The sequence below is a fragment of the Penicillium mononematosum genome, assembly GCF_028829835.1.
Source record: "Penicillium mononematosum strain IBT 11891 chromosome Unknown utg000005l:1.0-9366267.0:1.0-9372171.0, whole genome shotgun sequence".
Taxonomy (NCBI): Eukaryota; Fungi; Ascomycota; class Eurotiomycetes; order Eurotiales; family Aspergillaceae; genus Penicillium; species Penicillium mononematosum.
In genome coordinates, this window is record NW_026643275.1 from 8,194,540 (window position 1) to 8,210,696 (window position 16,157).

A 16,157-nucleotide genomic window follows, 5' to 3' on the forward strand; every position below is an offset into this window, starting at 1 on the left:
TGAGGCTAATAGCATAGCGTAGAGGAAAAAGAGACGTTTGAAGAGAGAACATCAAAAGAAGTAGCGAACCAGTTGCAGAACCCCTTTCCTTGCAGAGATCAATGTCATGTGTGGCCAAAGAACTCCCCGCCATTCATCATCATCAATCCATCATTTGCAGATTTCGGTATTCTCCTTCACCCAGCTACACGTCCGATTCAAATTTGCATTATAAACCTTAATCGCGGTTGGTTTTCCGGAGAGCATCGGCGAGCCACTCCAGACCTTCGTACAGACCGTCACCAGTAGTGGCGCAGGTAGATTGGATGAACTGGACCGATCGTTAGTGAATCTGTACATATCTCATACATCGAGGATGTCACTTACCCAAGCACGACGGGTAAGGCTCTGGAGACCAAGCTGCTGCGTGATCTCGGCGGGGCTCATAGCGTTCTAGACAAAAGCGGGGGAGGTCAGCATGAGATTCATCAAAACATTTTCTCCGATCCAGGTCCTTACGGGCAAATCCTGCTTGTTGGCGAACACCAGGAGGAGAGCATCACGGAGCTCGTCCTCGTTCAACATGCGCTGCAACTCCTCACGGGCCTCGACGATACGATCCCGATCGTTGCTGTCAACCACGAAGATGATACCCTGGGTGTTCTGGAAGTAGTGGCGCCACAGAGGACGAATCTTATCCTGACCACCGACATCCCACACGGTGAACTGAATGTTCTTGTATTCGACAGTCTCGACGTTGAATCCTGCACTAGGCGTCAGTTTCCGGGAAGGGGGGGGGCTTCAACGGTTCCCACGCGGCTTATGAAATTGCGAAGAGCGCATCACGGTGTCGCCGGTGGAAGGGTCGGGGAGCGGACTAACCGATCGTGGGGATGGTGGTGACGATTTCACCGAGCTTGAGCTTGTACAGGATGGTGGTCTTACCGGCGGCGTCAAGACCGACCATCAGGATGCGCATCTCCTTGCGGCCCCATAGCCGGTCGAACAACCGCGAGAAAGTAATACCCATATTGTCGGTAGCGAGATAAACCTCGGATCCTGGGGAGGAGTGGATAGGTCAGAGAGATATATCGAGGGATGTGGGTGAAAGGGGAAAAGCGGAGGGGTTGGAAAACGTGTTGTGGACTTGTCGGTCAGAGATCCAGGGGGGGCAAATCTGGGCACGAGCCAGTTAAACCTGCATCACTTACCGGCAGAAAAAAGGTATAAGTTTTTTTTGGATTGAGAAGGTAAAGAGATGCAAGTTCAGGGGAATTATCGAAAGAAGTCAGAAGGGGAAATTCAAAGGTTTCGTTTTTGTTTTGAATACGCAGAAATACGCTGACCGATGGCGGTGGGCGTAGTCTTCGTCACCCGTTTTTGACTTGGAAGAACACGCAACAGTTCGAGAAAATGAGGAGAGGAGATACAAAAAGAACTTATGATTCTACGACTTTTTCGGGATATATATGGTATAACTTATGATAATAGTTCTGCCTATATAGACTATGGAAATGTATATATCTCCTTGGAAGAGGACACGGTGTTGGCCCCGTAAGTGAAATACCAAACCTTGAAAGTCCGGGCGAAGACCCTCAACGGTCCCACCGTGTCTGATAGGCCGATAGGCACCCTTTCTTTGGTGCGTCATATGTTTTCAATTCAATGCTTTCAATGTTTTTCTCTTATTCCCGTCGTCGTGACATTTTCTGGCGAGAATTCCGGAAGAATGTTCGTACCATTGACCGATAAATCGTCTTCCCTTCGACGGTATCGCTGGCGTAACCGAAAACGGTCAAGAGCAAGACGGAAGCAACGAAGATCACTGCGAAACTGACCCAGTAATCCGTCTTGGTGTACCCATTCTTCACGCCAATGAGTTCCGTCGAGAAGTATGCACTCATCAAGCTAACTGGCAGGAACAAAATGGTTGCCTTGGCCAGCAAGATAGTGATCCGAGTGAGCTTCTCAACAGCCTGTGAGTCCTTGAGCGCAATCAAGTTGAAATTCTAGGCCACGTCAGCAGGGATTCTCCGAATAGAGACCGGCAAAGCGCTTACCAGGAACGTCAAGGACTCTTTCTCATTGAGGCAGTTCTCAATCTCGCTCAAACAATACAGGTTGATACGATCGACCAACCGTTCGAAGCGCGCCACAGCCGTCGAGCTCAGCTGCACCCCGACCGATTTCTCTGTTGTGTTGTGGAAACTGGAATTGCTCACGACACTCGACTGGCGCATATCCACGAACTCCATATCGCCAAAGGTGGCTCCATACGAGATTGCGGCTGGTTGAGCCGAACGCGCTTCGTCGCGGAGCATGCGTTGCCGTTGCAGGAGTCGCCGCATGATAAGCTCATAGCTCTGATACAATCGTTTGAGAACGGCGAGTCGCCGACCCAGCCAGTGCAACTCGTTTACCAAATCCACCACCGGACGCTCGAGCATTTGGCCTCTCTGCGCGGAGTTAGCCATAAACAGACACACATCAAACTGGCTACAAGAACGATACTAACCAAGTTCTCCAAAGCAACACCATACTTGTGTTCTCGCTTTGCGATGAGCCCATAACTCGACACCCAGTCGTCGAAGATATAGTAGAAGAGCAAACTCGGTCCATCCTCCTGCTTGATATTGGCTTGATCCGGTCCGAGGTCACTAAAATGTCGCACGCGGATGGTGATTAAGGACTCGCTCTCGGACATGGCAAAGTGCTGTCTCGAAACGCCAGCGAAAATAAAGCGGATATTCCGACGCACGATGTCGAGGACTGGCTTGGCTTCGTCTATCGGCACTCCCTTTCGTCTTGGGAATGGGTTCTCTTGGATTGAGATTATTGTGCCTGCAAACAAGTCAACGGCTGCACTCGAGGTCCGAGAATGCGCGTGTCGCCGCGCGGCTCATACCATCATCGCACTGCACCAGCCAGGTCCAAAGCCGTTTTCCATCCGGGAGATCTTTGCCATTCGGTTGTGATAGTGTGGGGATCACAAACAACGTATTATAGCCGATACACGTGTCTGATGGGTTGTTTAACGTTTATGCTCACTCAAATTTGGTGTGGTATACTCACATCGAGGACCGTGGTCTACAGAAGAGAAGTGCCAGATTTGATCCGTGACTTGTGCAAAGGTGAGATTCTTGAAGGATGCCGACTCGCGGGACCTATCTTGCTCGGTGAGATGCTTGAGTGCATTCTCCGGGTCATCCACTTCATGCTGGAATGACGGCGCAACACTGGGCGATTGCGAAGTCCTTTTTGTTGGTACTGGTGTAGTAGCTTTGGCTTCAGGATGATGCACTGGCTCTGTGCACATCATCCCCTGTAGTCGTTCCGACACCCCGTAGTGTTTGGTAATCGCCTGGGAATGGTCAGTCTATACTGCTGCTCATATGTGAATGAAATTGAACATCCTACCCTTATGCTTTCCTTCTGCTCCTCTGGCGCCCATATATTACTATGATCGCGTCAGTATACACTCAACTACATCTGAGAACTTAGCTCTTACATCCACCGTGTACCGAAGCATTTGTCTCTCTGTATCATGTCAGACCTTGGATATTGGATAGAATTCAACCAAGCTGAATGTGAAAATGACATACCGGTTTACTCAGCAATAGTTTCAGTTCATTGGTACCCAGATCAGATGCACACCATGCCTCTTCGTTGCCAAAATCGAGCACAAAATTCTGAGTAAGAGGATCCTGTAGGCGACGCATAGCAGTGTAAAACTGCGTTTTATCGTCGATATTCTTAAATCTTTCCACAAGCGAGCCCTCATCGTCAAGACTTGCGTAGTAATCCTGAGGCGCAGTTGACTCGCGCGAATCTGTTGTATAAGACATGATGAAAGCAAACTTGTTTTCCAGACGCTGGATCAGGAGGAAATGACTTGTATATAAGTCGGGGAAATATTAATAGCCAATAGTCGAAAGATCAGCTGTCAAGTCAGGAGGGGGTATATCACCCGGGCATTAGGTCAAGCGACGGGAATCATAGAAACAACCTTAACCAGATAATGGAAACCCGGGATATATCACAGAAAAGAATAAACAGAAAGCCAAGTTTAAATATCTTAACCTCACCGGGGCGCAGCCTTAGTTAAATACTACAAAATGGCCAACCCTGGTGACCAGTCATCTGAGGCTGACACTGCCGCCCGTCACGTTTAAGCGCTGCGATCACCTGCAGCCCCCGCTCATGTCAAGTATTGTTTCATCTGGCGAGATTCGTCCTAAAATAGAAAAATAAGTATAGTAACTTCCTCTTTGCTCACTTTGTGGGTTGCTGTTATGTATCCGTCTACTTAGCAAAAGCTTGTATTTCGGTCAACGGACTATATCGGACTATATATATTGTGCGAGGTCAGAAGAAGATAATGACGATTGTTGAAGATCTTTCTAGTATATATGCATCCAATAATTAATACACGTAAGCTAGCTTGCGAACCTTGGAAAATGACTTTATTTATCAGTTGGACTATTATGCGCCTGGTTAATAAGTAACTCGTGCCTGTGGCTGATCTACATATGGATAAAATACAGGGTTCGTCAATCTCTGCCTATTCGGTATGTACTAATTATATGTATGTATTACCATAACTCGATGCAGAGCATTGTACTTTTCCGGGAAAAAAAAAGAAAAGAAAAGAAAAAGGCTGTGGACTTTAAACAGGTAATCAATGGTAGTGCTACTACGCGGAGATGAATCCCAACGCTGGATGGAATTTGATTGTAGCAACTAGTAATGTACCTATGTTGTATTACACCGGATGTGGGTATTCTGACATAGCCTGGTTTGTTATTCGAGTGCCTTACATGAGATCTCATTTCACCATGGCAATTACCATATCTGGGTATGCGAATTGTTGAAGCTAGGAGCGAAGCTGCTCCGAAAAAGAAGTCGTAATGCCATGTGCCACTAGCCTAAGCTATTGGGATCCCAGTCATGAGCGAGGCGAGAACCTTTGGCTCCAAAACCTCTTCAATGTCAAACCAATAGCGAAACTCGTCAGACATGCCCTTATCAGAATCAATCTCATCCTGGATTGGCTTTTTGTTCTTGCAGAAAACCCTCAGCTCCTTGCATGCCACATCTCCATTCTTCTGCAGATACTCCTGCATGATATCGCCACAGTTCTTGACAATTTGACTGTGAATCTGAGTGCCAGTCTTGACAGAAAGTCCCATTGCACGCGCATCTTGTGCTGAGCCTCGCGCAATGTGATGGACTAGAAGCCCAATGATTCCGGTGTGATATTCATCGGGCATACAGCTAGTCGGCACAAATTGGTCAAAATTGCGGTGCTCTTTCGCTTTGATCAGACTCAGCAGCTCCAGGGAGCGCTTGTGCATGCCGAAGTAGTTGAACAAGAGTAAAGGCTCCTCTTCGAACAACTTCCTTTTCAGAAGCATGAGAAGTTGCAGGGTGCCGAAGTTGCGGGTATGGGACCACTTCTGTTGAAACATGATGTCCGGATTGGAGGACTGAAGCTCCTTGCTGGTCACCTTGAGACTCGGTTCCTGCGAAAGTATATCCAGAACAGTGCCAATGTTTCTAATGCCGTCAACGCCAGCGACGTATTGGTCCCGGAACAAGTTCGCGACCGTCGTTGTTGGCGTCAGTACTCTGGGTTTCTTTTTGTCAGAGCGATGAAGATATTCTCTGTTGCGGGAATTCCTGGCAAACCTGGCAACGGAAGAGATGCCTGTGGCCAATTCAAGCCTATTCAAAGACTCGGTAACATTCTTTGGACGAGAACCAATGAATATATGAGACTCGCCATGAATCTTAACGAAAGCCTCCATATCAGGCCAGCTCAAGTCCTTATGCGATTCGGTCTTCGCAAGATTGTACAAGAAAGCCAGTTGCAGAACATCATACCATTGACTCACAAGCTGTTGGCCAATAGACTGCATCCGGGTATTGACATGAAACAAGACTAAGCCGCAGAGAATGGCATGCTGGGAGAAAAGCACATGTTTTTCTGGTTCAATATCGCCTGGCTTCGAGATACCTTTTCGTCTCAGTTCTGATAATGGATCCCGGATGATCCATGAAACCACGGCTAAGTGTATAGCTTTGATTTCTTCATCACCCTCCTTAGGCCAAAATCTGAGCGGCGGGTGCGGTTTGGAAACCTGCAAGTACTCATCAATGGTTTTCTGAATACGCAGCCCAGACACCCGAAGGTCTCCAAATGCACCCAAAGTGCTGTAACGCATGATGTGGTGAACATCAAGGAGGACCTGAGAAGCGAAACAAAGCCATGGAGTAACCTTTTTCGTCTTGAAAAGCTCAACAAGACCTGCAGTAATTGCATCCCGGGCAAGCATATGAATACCAGACATATGAATCAGAAAGAACTCCGGCAGTAGCTGGAGAAGGATGAGGTAGTCTTCGTTGAATTTCTGGCCCACGGACATTCCCTCTCTGTTCGCCTTGGGATCGTAAGTACCAGAACAACCTTTCTTGAAGACTGGTATATGGTTATCCTGCAGCACACCTATGAACGATTCCAGTATGGTCCGTGTTGGCAAGTAGTACCAGTAGGCTACATCGGAAATTTCTTTGCCGTATGGCAGACCGGTTTCAGAAGATGGGGTCACATCGATTCCACTGTTGTGACAAGCGAGATTAAAGACCAGCTTCTGAAGACCATCAACATATGAAGGGGCGGAAGCACTCCAGTCATCAATCACCTCCTGCACAAGATCTCGTGCAAGTTGCAAAGCACTATCGGTCACAACGGCAGCGTTCATAAGGTCGATCTTCTTGTCTCGGTATTCTGACCAGGTATGAGAGATAAAAGCCCGCATTTTGTACAAATCCTGGAACAAGCAGTATGCCTTGAATAATATGACGCGGCACTGTGAGTCCGTTGCCTCATCCTCGTCATTGTCAACCAGCTCCGCCTTCACAACATTCTTCAATTCGGGGGATTTCCGCTGTCCCTGTTGAGGCTCTTGTGGTTCCTCAACGGCGAGTACAGAAAATTTGTTGACAAACATGTCGAGGTTGGTGTCGCCACCTCCAGCCTCAGGGATTGGAGATTGTTCGTTATCTCTGTTGAAAGGGTTGTTCATCTTCGATTCCAGGGTCTCACAGACTTTCTCCAGCGCAGAGATAAAATGTGCGTGTCGCTTGTTATCCTCGGAGTCACCTTGCCCCAGAAACCAAGAAGTGACGTGTTTCCTCAATTTGATCGCTCGTTTGACGATGATGATAACTGGTTTAGGCACAGTGAGAGCAGACTCGGCCACAACATCAGCCAGCAATTGAAGATCCTTAACAGTGATTTTGTATTGAAGTGAATCTGAAGGATTTCTGGCCTTAGTTTTGCTCTTGCCTTCCCCTTGTTTAAAGTGGACGCGGTAGAAGTGAGGCCGGGCGGTTGGTAGCCACATTTGTCGGCTGCGTTAAGGAGCCAAGTTGCGAAGCTGTTGGTGTCATCCTTGTAGCGAGTGTAGCTGCTTTGCAAGGATTTGGGCAACATGATGACTTGTAGCACCCAAATTCCTCAGTTGCTGAGATTGGGGGGTAAATGTACAAGTCATGTTTCATGAGTATCTGCACCCAGTACTTCGGAAGCCATCCATTTTTTGCCGGAAGAACTTTTATTCATTCTCATGCTATGCGGCTATATATATAGATATGTGTGTATATATAATATGGTATACTAGCAGTAATAGACAGGGCGGAAGTACATGAAACATGATATCGATTTGTATGTATCTATGGATGCCTTAGGCGACAAGATATGTCATCAAAGGAAAATTTAGGGCACAGCTAAGCCCAATTCAGACTAGCGCTAACCCACACCCACAAGCGGAGAAATTCACGGCCCTCACAATTTCTTTTCTCAAGCATTCAGCGCAGAGCCATACCATAAGAATTTCAACTTCTTTTGGAAGACTGTAGCAATCATGTCTAAGATCACAGTCGGTACGTTTCAACTCATGCTATTACCTACAGGATCTTGCCACTAACTGCTATTGTCTCCTTACAGCCGGAGTGCGCCAGAATGTCGAGAACCTTCTCAACTACTCTCTCAATGAGAAGAAGCGTAACTTCAACGAGACCGTCGAGCTTCAGATCGGTCTGAAGAACTACGACCCCCAGCGTGACAAGCGTTTCTCTGGCACCATCAAGCTGCCTACCGTCCCCCGCCCCAACATGGCCATCTGGTGCGTTTCCCCTCGACAACCCCTCCCGCGGCGCAGACTTTTACATCGGTGATGCGCAACGGCGAGGGTCATCTACAAGTCAAATGAACTCGGAGCTAACAGACTAAACTTACAGTATTCTTGGTGACCAGCACGATCTTGACCGTGCTAAGCACCACAACATCGATGCCATGTCCGTTGACGATCTCAAGAAGCTCAACAAGAACAAGAAGCTCATCAAGAAGCTTGCTCGCAAGTACGATGCCTTCCTTGCTTCCGAGGGTCTGATCAAGCAGATTCCCCGTCTCCTCGGTCCCGGTCTGTCCAAGGCCGGAAAGTTCCCTACCCCCGTCTCCCACGCTGAGGACATGGCCGCCAAGGTCACCGACGTCAAGTCCACCATCAAGTTCCAGCTCAAGAAGGTTCTGTGCCTCGGTGTTGCCATCGGTCACGTCTCTATGGAGAAGGAGGCCCTTGTTGCCAACCTGATGCTCGCCATCAACTACCTTGTCTCCCTCCTCAAGAAGGGCTGGCAGAACGTTGGCAGTCTTGTCATCAAGGCTTCCATGTCTCCTCCCACCGTGTCTACTAGATTATCTGTCGCTTAACTGCGCCGGTGTTTTCTAGTTTGGGCCTGAGAACTGGGTTTATGTCATAGTCTCACGACTGAAAATAAAAATGAAGCTCATGATCGGTCTCAATTTGCTACCTCGATATCGTAATTACTTCTAATAGAAGTATACGGAGTAATGTAGTTGTAGATATATTTTAGAGTTGTACTTTACATTGATCATTATGTGTGAAACAAGAGACTATTTATGATACATGCAGGGAATCAATTTACTCCATGCCTTCCATCAACTCGGTTTTATCCAGAATCATGCCCCGCATGCCAATGAACTCACGGAGACTTTCCCACTCCTCGCCAACTTCCTCACCTCTCATATAAGGATCCTTGAAACCCCACGCGACAGCAACTCTATCCATGGCAGCACGCTCTTCCTCGCGCAACCACCGTTGTCGCAGAGGGATACCAGGAATCCAGACCACACGCTCCATCTGATCGTTAGCCGTAGTAATGGCTAAGATGCCCATGGAGGATGTACCGCCAACATAAGCCAGAGTAGCGGCGAACGCAATCCCAGTCGCTACATTCGGATCCATTGTATTCTGGAATGTTGCGGCCCATGACGCGAGAGCATAGCAAGCAGCCGGGGCAGCTGCAAGGCCGGTTAGAGGGACACCGGCTTTCTTGAAGATTTTCGCGCGGTGGAAGGCGGGGGCGCAGAAAGTGTTATCGATGATGGCTAGCACGAGCGAGAGGTTTTTCTGTGCAATGGCAACCCCAAGAGCCATGTTAGCCAACTCCGCCGGAACGGCGCTGTTGACACTCTTGGGATTCGCCTTCAGCAACTTTACCGGAGAGCTGCCCTCCTCTGGGACAGGCTTGTAGGCATAAAGGTGGAAGATCTCGGGGAAATGCTCAGCCCGTCGCAGCAGAGTCAGGGTCTCGGTGCAGGAGGCCAGCGCTTCAGGCGAAATGAAGACCTTCTCGTCCTTCATAATTTCAATGACAATTTGTGAGACTGCATCTGCCAGTCGTGGGTCTGAGTGCTGTGAGGGTTGTGGTTTGCCTTTGTTCTTCGCCGCGGTTTGCTTCTCTTCCAGGTCCAGTAAAGAAGAGATCGCGTTGCCCTCGCCTTTTGAGGACCCCTCGCTTTGATCCCGTTCCCGCGAGACGAGGGACTCAGCGACTCGCTGGCATCTTTGGAGTAATTCTACTACCACCTCGCTGGAGGCTGCAGCGTTTGATTGGTGCACGGCAGATGCATCCCGTGCAATCTCTTTGATTACAGCCTCTGGGCTCGTCTTGGTTGTTGCAGCGGAAGCATATCGGCGGGAAATAAGTAGAGGAGAGTCCAATACCAATCTATCGGTTCGTTTCCAGGGCTGTAAACGGAGATTGGAGGCCGTAGCCCGGCTTGCGCGCGCGGGTAGACGCGCGATAGGGAGGCCACGACGGGGTGCTGAAGTCGAGAATTGACATAATTGACAGATTGGGCCCTGTGGCCGGGAGCCTTTACTGGCTGTTAGAGCAACTCTTTTCATGGCTGTGGTGATGGGTGACGTTGCGAGGCAGCTGTATTTTTTTTCGATGGCAGAGTCCAGGCGGAGACTTCGCCCCGACGCTGTCCACTTCCCCGTACTCGCACCCTGACGTCTTCTTACTTCTCTGCCTAACAACTCCATGTTCCCTTTTATTCTGGGAACACACCATTCCGACCTGATTGTTTTCTGAATTATATGCAACTGTCTATCTGATAAACCCATTATTTGATCCCTAACCATGCCACCTCCTCCCCACCGCCGCCGCCGCCGCCGGGAGGTTTGGGCGGTCCTCCCCCGCCGCCCCCTCCAGGTAGCCTCCCAAGCAGACCTCCTAAAGGGCAGGCCAAGGACAGGGTAGGTAAATGCGATGCTTCAATTTCACTGCCACAAGCAGCTTGTCGCCCAAGGAACTCGGTAGCTAACCTATGGATAGGGCGCACTTCTTTCTGATATCCATAAGGGCGCGAAGCTGAAGAAGGCTGTCACCAATGATCGATCAGCACCTCAAATCGGAAGCTCAGGAGGCGTCTCAGCAGCCCCTCCCGTCGCGGGTGCGCCACCTGTTCCTGGCGCGAGGCCGCCTCCAAGCGGACTTGCACCGCCCGTACCATCCGGCCCAGCCGCGAATCGATTACGAAGTAACAGCGAAGGAGTTTCTGGGACAGATGGTGCAGCCAGTGCAACGCCACCTCAATTAGGTGGTCTATTTGCTGGTGGGATGCCCAAACTACGCAGCCGTGGAGGTGTCGATACAGGTGCCAATCGAGACTCGCCATATATCTCTGATTCCGAAGGTGCACCTCGACCACCCGCTGCGGCAGCTCCCAAGCCTCCAACAGCTCCCCGGCCTCCTGGGACCAGGCCGCCTCCCCGTCCATCATCAACCGATTCACCGCCTGCACCACCGGTCAATTCCTTGGTTGCCGGCTTGAAGAAGCCTCCCCCGAGACCTGCTTCACGACCCTCATCTGCAGTTTCAGCGTCAGCTACAAAGGCCCCTGAAGTGCCACCTCCACGCGCACCTCCTCCCCCTCCAGCACCGGGCAAGCTTCCACCACCGCCTACATCAAGAAAGCCGTCCGGACCCCCACCACCTCCCCCATCAGCCCCCGCGACTCGGGCACCTCCTCCCCCACCGGCTGCTTCTAGATCGACACCACCCCCTCCCCCATCAGTAGCCCCGCCTTCAATTGCTGCGCAGGCTGCCCGTTCCGCCCTGGGACATTCTTCGCCTTCGGCACCTCCCCCGCCACCCCCATCAGCTGCCCCAGGTGCTCCTCCACCACCGCCTCCAACTTCACTTCCTGCAGCTCCGCCAAGTGAGCCGCCATCCCGACCACCCCCTGTTTCCTCTCGCCCTGTCTCCCACGAACCTATTGCATCGCTGGACCCTAGCGCTTATACACTTTCCAATGGTGGATCGCCTGGACCAAGCTCACGAAGCCCTTCAACACATGGACATGGCGCAGTCCGAATAGAAGACCCGCGATTCAAATTCCAAAGCGATGGGCTGCTCCCCAAACCACGCCAATTTATCGGTGGAGAACGCCGATATCGTGCTGGGAGAGGCAGCAGTGTTCCTTTGGATCTGAGTGCATTGCAAGGCTGATTGGAGTGCATGGGAAATTGCGGGCGATATCGTGCACACATAGTGAATTGCTACATAAATCCTTTTACGTTAGAGTCATCTATGTAGCTCATTGTCACTGTAGCCAAGTTTGTACAAAAGAATGTCCTTTTCTTATAAGACTCATCTCCTTTCATCAAACAGTATAAAATGATGTGGTATCCACCTCTCCCATAAGCTTCAGCACGTGATCCAAATCGGGGATGTCAATCGATTTATCGTGGAAAACGACCATGAAGCACCAAGACACGTGCTGCCACCAATCCCTTCGCTATCAGTCGATATCACCGACTCGCGTTCTCCAGCATTTTATTGTTATCGTCCAGGAGTATTCTCGCAATCTTCACTTGATATTCGACAAACAACATCGACCCGCTTTGCGCCATTGCCATCATTTAACATTCAATTGGCCTCGAACTCTCAACGGAGCTCCTACAGCTTTGGGTTTCTCTCGGCCAGCTTGAGGATTTTCAGCAAGTCAATTGCCACGCTACGACCAACCGCGACCAATCCGGCTCTTTACCTCGGCGAACACGTTTTGCGCGAAGTGACGGACTCCGAAGTTGGACGAGGATCCACGAACCCTCCCTGATCACGCAAAGCAAAAGAGCTACTCCAAGCTTAGTGACGGGACCACCGAGCTCGAGACACAGCTCGATCCCGACTCAGCGGTGTATCTACCTGTACCTGATCAACCGCAAAATTGACATACCCTTGACCTCGTTACACTCTCATCCAACATGTCTCTCCACTTTTACGTCAATAGTGAGTTTTGCAGTTAGCTGAGATGCCTTGCACATCCAATCTCAGGGGTATGTAGACCAAGTGCTGACCAACCTCGACTGAATAGAAAAAGTCCTCATCCTCACCGTTGACGGCCGCACACTCATCGGCGATCTTCTGTCAACCGACCAAACGACCAATCTTGTGCTCGCCAATACCGTTGAACGCATCATCCGCACCCCAGAAGACGACGAGCCCTCCACCGAAATTGAGCATGGGCTGTACCTGATCCGCGGTGACAATGTCGTGGTATGCGGTGAAATAGACGAAAAAATGGACGGAGACATCGACTGGTCCAAGGTGAAGGGCGAGGTAATCCGAGACACGAAGAATGCATGAGCGGGGATTTTTTGCACGGTGCTATTTTCCATTGTCATTTTTCGGGCGTTTTGGGGAAAACCATTTGCATGCGATACAACGATTCAGCAAGCCGATCTATCCTGGAGTTTGCCAGCGTTGCGTGGCCCTTTACTATTGAATTCGCCGTTGCAGGCTTGGCCCTTGGCCCTACAACGATGCGCAGATACGCTGTTGAATGTCGATCCGCCATGCTTTGATTACTTTCCGTTGCGAACCTACGAACTTCCCAAGCTGTCGATGTTGCTTTGACATCTTTGTGCAATGATGCAATGGCCAAAGCATATAGGAGGGGCTGCACATGGGGGGGTTTGCCATCAACTCGGCATTCTTGCCCCTCGAATGACTTTGCGGGGGGGGGGAAGAGCACAGACGAGGCTGGGCACCAAGACAGTGAATTTACAGGAGGATTCTAACTACTTGCCTCTCCCAAGTATGAAATGTCGAGGACCCCTACGTTCTTCGATCCAGAGCGGAATGTGAATTTACATCAGAGCAGTATGATTCGATATAGGTGGAATTACCATTCCGACTTTCTACATTCTCCTTTAAAAAAAGGAGTAATTAGGAGTAATTTCGTACCGTTTGCAGCCACATTCCTCGACTCCACGCGGGAAGATGCCAAGGCTACCTCGTTCGTATGGATTACGGAGTACCCTCGTAGAAAGAAAGAAAGAATCCCATAAAGAGAGGATATACTCCGTAGGTTGTAGCGAACGTAGGCAGTCATGTTACAGACGTACAGGCATAGTCAGTCAGGTCTGTAACTATGATTTTGTATGTTGTACTTGCTGGTCTCTCAAGCCCCCCCCTGGGGACTTGGCGCAGCAAGTTAGGAGGCTACATGCTGTGGCAATGTGATGTGTACAAGGGTATTTAAAAGATTCAAAAGAACAAGAGTAAAACTATTCAAACAAATTGTTCATACAACATATATCTTTACATATATGTATACCCAGCTCAGGCCGCAAGCAGTAATATCGAAAAGCCTAAAGGCGAAACAGGCAGAAACCACCGCCCCCCTCAGAATCCTCAGATCTCCCCTAATTGCCATTTCATCCTTTTTCTTACTTTCTCTCCCAACTATTTTTTACCCTCTCTTGGCTCTACAGATCGCTGGGCGATCTCCAATTCCTACGTCTTCCTTTCTATCCCCCTTTCCGCTGTTTCCCCCCTTTATCCCGCTCAGCCCTTCATGTGTCCGATAGTATCACTACAACACAACGAGCGAATACCGGGTCAATTCTACCAGTTCTCCCGGGCTGATAGCCCGTCTTGAATGACGGTGTACAACTCCTAGCCACAAAAGCCCCAATAAACCGATATTCCCCACTCACCCCCCCCGCGCCAGCCATGTGGCTCTATCGGGGCGCCCAGTCCGCAGTCTTCTACTATGCCAGTTGCACCCCCTGCGCCGAAAATATCGATCGTCGGAAACGTAGAAAGGATGCTACCCGGATCCAACGGGAGAAGGAGAAGGAGCGACGCAACAACGAAATCGTCACCGACCAACCCCGTCCATTCGCCCAACCAACCCCTTTCAGCACCAATGTAGGCTGGCGGGAGGAAATCTCCCTAGGCCCTGGTCCCCCAGCCCGTCGAGGTGGTCACCGCAATGTCCAACGAACGGATAGCTGGAATACCGACCAGAGCTCACAACTCAAGAAAGACAAGACTGGTGGCCTGATGCATCCACTCGGCGAGAAGTGGAAGTCGATGCGCTACCAACGGGAAGATGAGCCTCTTTGGGGACAGCAGGAAGTCCGCGGATCGTCCATTGGATTCTCTGGACGCGGTCGCGCAGACCCGAATGAAACCTCCAAGTACTACATCCCCCGCGTGCCGCCGGTGAACGATCTCCACCCGCCCATTGTTAGTGGGCCGTGTAGCCGCGCCGAAACCAGATGGATGCTCCAGCCACCACCAAGTGCCCGGGTGATGGCCGGTAAAGCAGACGTTACTTCGCCGATTCGTGGTAGCGCCTGCGGACTTGATACCATATCCCGGGCTCCTAAGAATGTTGTGATCAGGGAGACCGAGACTGAAAGAATCAACGAGACTGGTGACGGCGCTGTCGATGACACCACTCAGAACCATCAACCTCGACCATCGCTGACTCGACTCCGTATCGACTCCGATGGTCCGGATCCAGAATCACATTCTCGAACTGACTCTATGTTCTCCACAACAAACTCGGACTCTCCGAGTCTTGAATGGAAATACCCTGACACACCGGCATCCCGCCCTCAATCGAAAGCCACAGATGACACTGACAAGTTCTACCGTCCACATATCTCGAAGACCCTATCCACAATGCACCGGGACAACAAGAAGGTCCACATGCTACACCTAGAGATCAATGACGACAACCGCGACGATATTGGCCTGGGTCAATTACAGCCCATCCGCCCATGGCGTTGGAGCATGGACATCTAAAATCCTTTCGAACACAAAGTCCACAACACTCATCCTCGAAAAACCTCTTATCCCTCTTCCATTCTATACGGCGTTTGAAGCATTAAGACCAGCCAGCATTTGCTTTTTCTGTCTTCTATTTTTCCTCGACCTGATCCCTCAAAGCAAACACCCACCCTCTTGCTGTCGGGACCTCATATCCGACACAGGCATGTACCTGGCTGGTCCAGTAGAAAAGCGAAATGCCTTACATCGCCTGCAAAAGTTCCTCTGTTAATTCAGCGCAACAAGAGCACGGGCGAGTTCATCGCGACAGCACTCCTTCCTATCATTTCATGTTTCTTTTCCTTGTCTTTTGCTTGTTTCAGCACTTTGTGGCCCTCCAGACTTTTTTTCTTCTTCTATTCTTCTCTCTCCTTCATTCCTAGATATTATCACTTTCTTGTACCATAATCACTCCCTCCCAGTACATAGCGTTTGACCAGCAATGAATTTTTTTCATCCTTTTAGACATTGAATCACTAGAATACAACGTAAATAACGCAAGTAGATTACAATGCTTTCGACTCGATCATCCTTAGACGGCTCCTCCAGAAGCTGCAGTCTCAATCTAGATCTGGGCCGTGATGGTCTCAGCATATGTGAATACACATTGTATAAAACTGGATATACGCAACATATCTCTAATAGATCATAGGTCCCCTATACAGCAGGACATAAAA

The 16,157-nt window shown here is 49.9% G+C and overlaps 8 protein-coding genes across 8 annotated transcripts; 4 read left to right on the top strand and 4 right to left on the bottom strand.

Annotated features, from left to right (window-relative positions):
- Positions 1-217: 217 nt before the first annotated feature.
- On the bottom strand, positions 218-1,009 carry arfA (putative ADP-ribosylation factor; the record flags this gene model as incomplete). Its single annotated transcript, XM_057298090.1, has 4 exons — positions 218-310; positions 367-432; positions 499-743; positions 862-1,009. The coding sequence occupies 4 exons, from the start codon at positions 1,007-1,009 to the stop codon at positions 218-220; spliced, it is 552 nt and encodes a 183-aa protein (XP_057145972.1).
- A 655-nt stretch (positions 1,010-1,664) lies between these two features.
- N7519_011318 (uncharacterized protein) lies at positions 1,665-3,824 on the bottom strand (the record flags this gene model as incomplete). Its single annotated transcript, XM_057298091.1, has 8 exons — positions 1,665-1,988; positions 2,040-2,435; positions 2,495-2,820; positions 2,885-2,998; positions 3,052-3,340; positions 3,397-3,436; positions 3,488-3,516; positions 3,582-3,824. 8 exons carry the CDS (start codon positions 3,822-3,824, stop codon positions 1,665-1,667), a joined length of 1,761 nt encoding a protein of 586 aa, XP_057145973.1.
- A 1,080-nt stretch (positions 3,825-4,904) lies between these two features.
- Positions 4,905-7,474, bottom strand: N7519_011319 (uncharacterized protein; the record flags this gene model as incomplete). The annotated part of the gene is made up of 2 exons (XM_057298092.1): positions 4,905-7,305; positions 7,350-7,474. The coding sequence occupies 2 exons, from the start codon at positions 7,472-7,474 to the stop codon at positions 4,905-4,907; spliced, it is 2,526 nt and encodes an 841-aa protein (XP_057145974.1).
- A 211-nt stretch (positions 7,475-7,685) lies between these two features.
- N7519_011320 (60S ribosomal uL1 domain-containing protein) lies at positions 7,686-8,845 on the top strand (the record flags this gene model as incomplete). The annotated part of the gene is made up of 4 exons (XM_057298093.1): positions 7,686-7,705; positions 7,808-7,923; positions 7,988-8,165; positions 8,281-8,845. The coding sequence occupies 4 exons, from the start codon at positions 7,686-7,688 to the stop codon at positions 8,750-8,752; spliced, it is 786 nt and encodes a 261-aa protein (XP_057145975.1). The 3' UTR covers positions 8,753-8,845.
- Positions 8,846-8,984: 139 nt separating this feature from the next.
- N7519_011321 (uncharacterized protein) lies at positions 8,985-10,253 on the bottom strand (the record flags this gene model as incomplete). The annotated part of the gene is made up of 1 exon (XM_057298094.1): positions 8,985-10,253. One exon carries the CDS (start codon positions 10,251-10,253, stop codon positions 8,985-8,987), a length of 1,269 nt encoding a protein of 422 aa, XP_057145976.1.
- Positions 10,254-10,491: 238 nt separating this feature from the next.
- Positions 10,492-11,862, top strand: N7519_011322 (putative proline-rich, actin-associated protein Vrp1; the record flags this gene model as incomplete). Its single annotated transcript, XM_057298095.1, has 2 exons — positions 10,492-10,530; positions 10,687-11,862. The coding sequence occupies 2 exons, from the start codon at positions 10,492-10,494 to the stop codon at positions 11,860-11,862; spliced, it is 1,215 nt and encodes a 404-aa protein (XP_057145977.1).
- A 758-nt stretch (positions 11,863-12,620) lies between these two features.
- N7519_011323 (U6 snRNA-associated Sm-like protein LSm8) lies at positions 12,621-13,002 on the top strand (the record flags this gene model as incomplete). Its single annotated transcript, XM_057298096.1, has 2 exons — positions 12,621-12,645; positions 12,731-13,002. 2 exons carry the CDS (start codon positions 12,621-12,623, stop codon positions 13,000-13,002), a joined length of 297 nt encoding a protein of 98 aa, XP_057145978.1.
- A 1,371-nt stretch (positions 13,003-14,373) lies between these two features.
- Positions 14,374-15,456, top strand: N7519_011324 (uncharacterized protein; the record flags this gene model as incomplete). The annotated part of the gene is made up of 1 exon (XM_057298097.1): positions 14,374-15,456. The coding sequence occupies one exon, from the start codon at positions 14,374-14,376 to the stop codon at positions 15,454-15,456; it is 1,083 nt and encodes a 360-aa protein (XP_057145979.1).
- Positions 15,457-16,157: the final 701 nt, after the last annotated feature.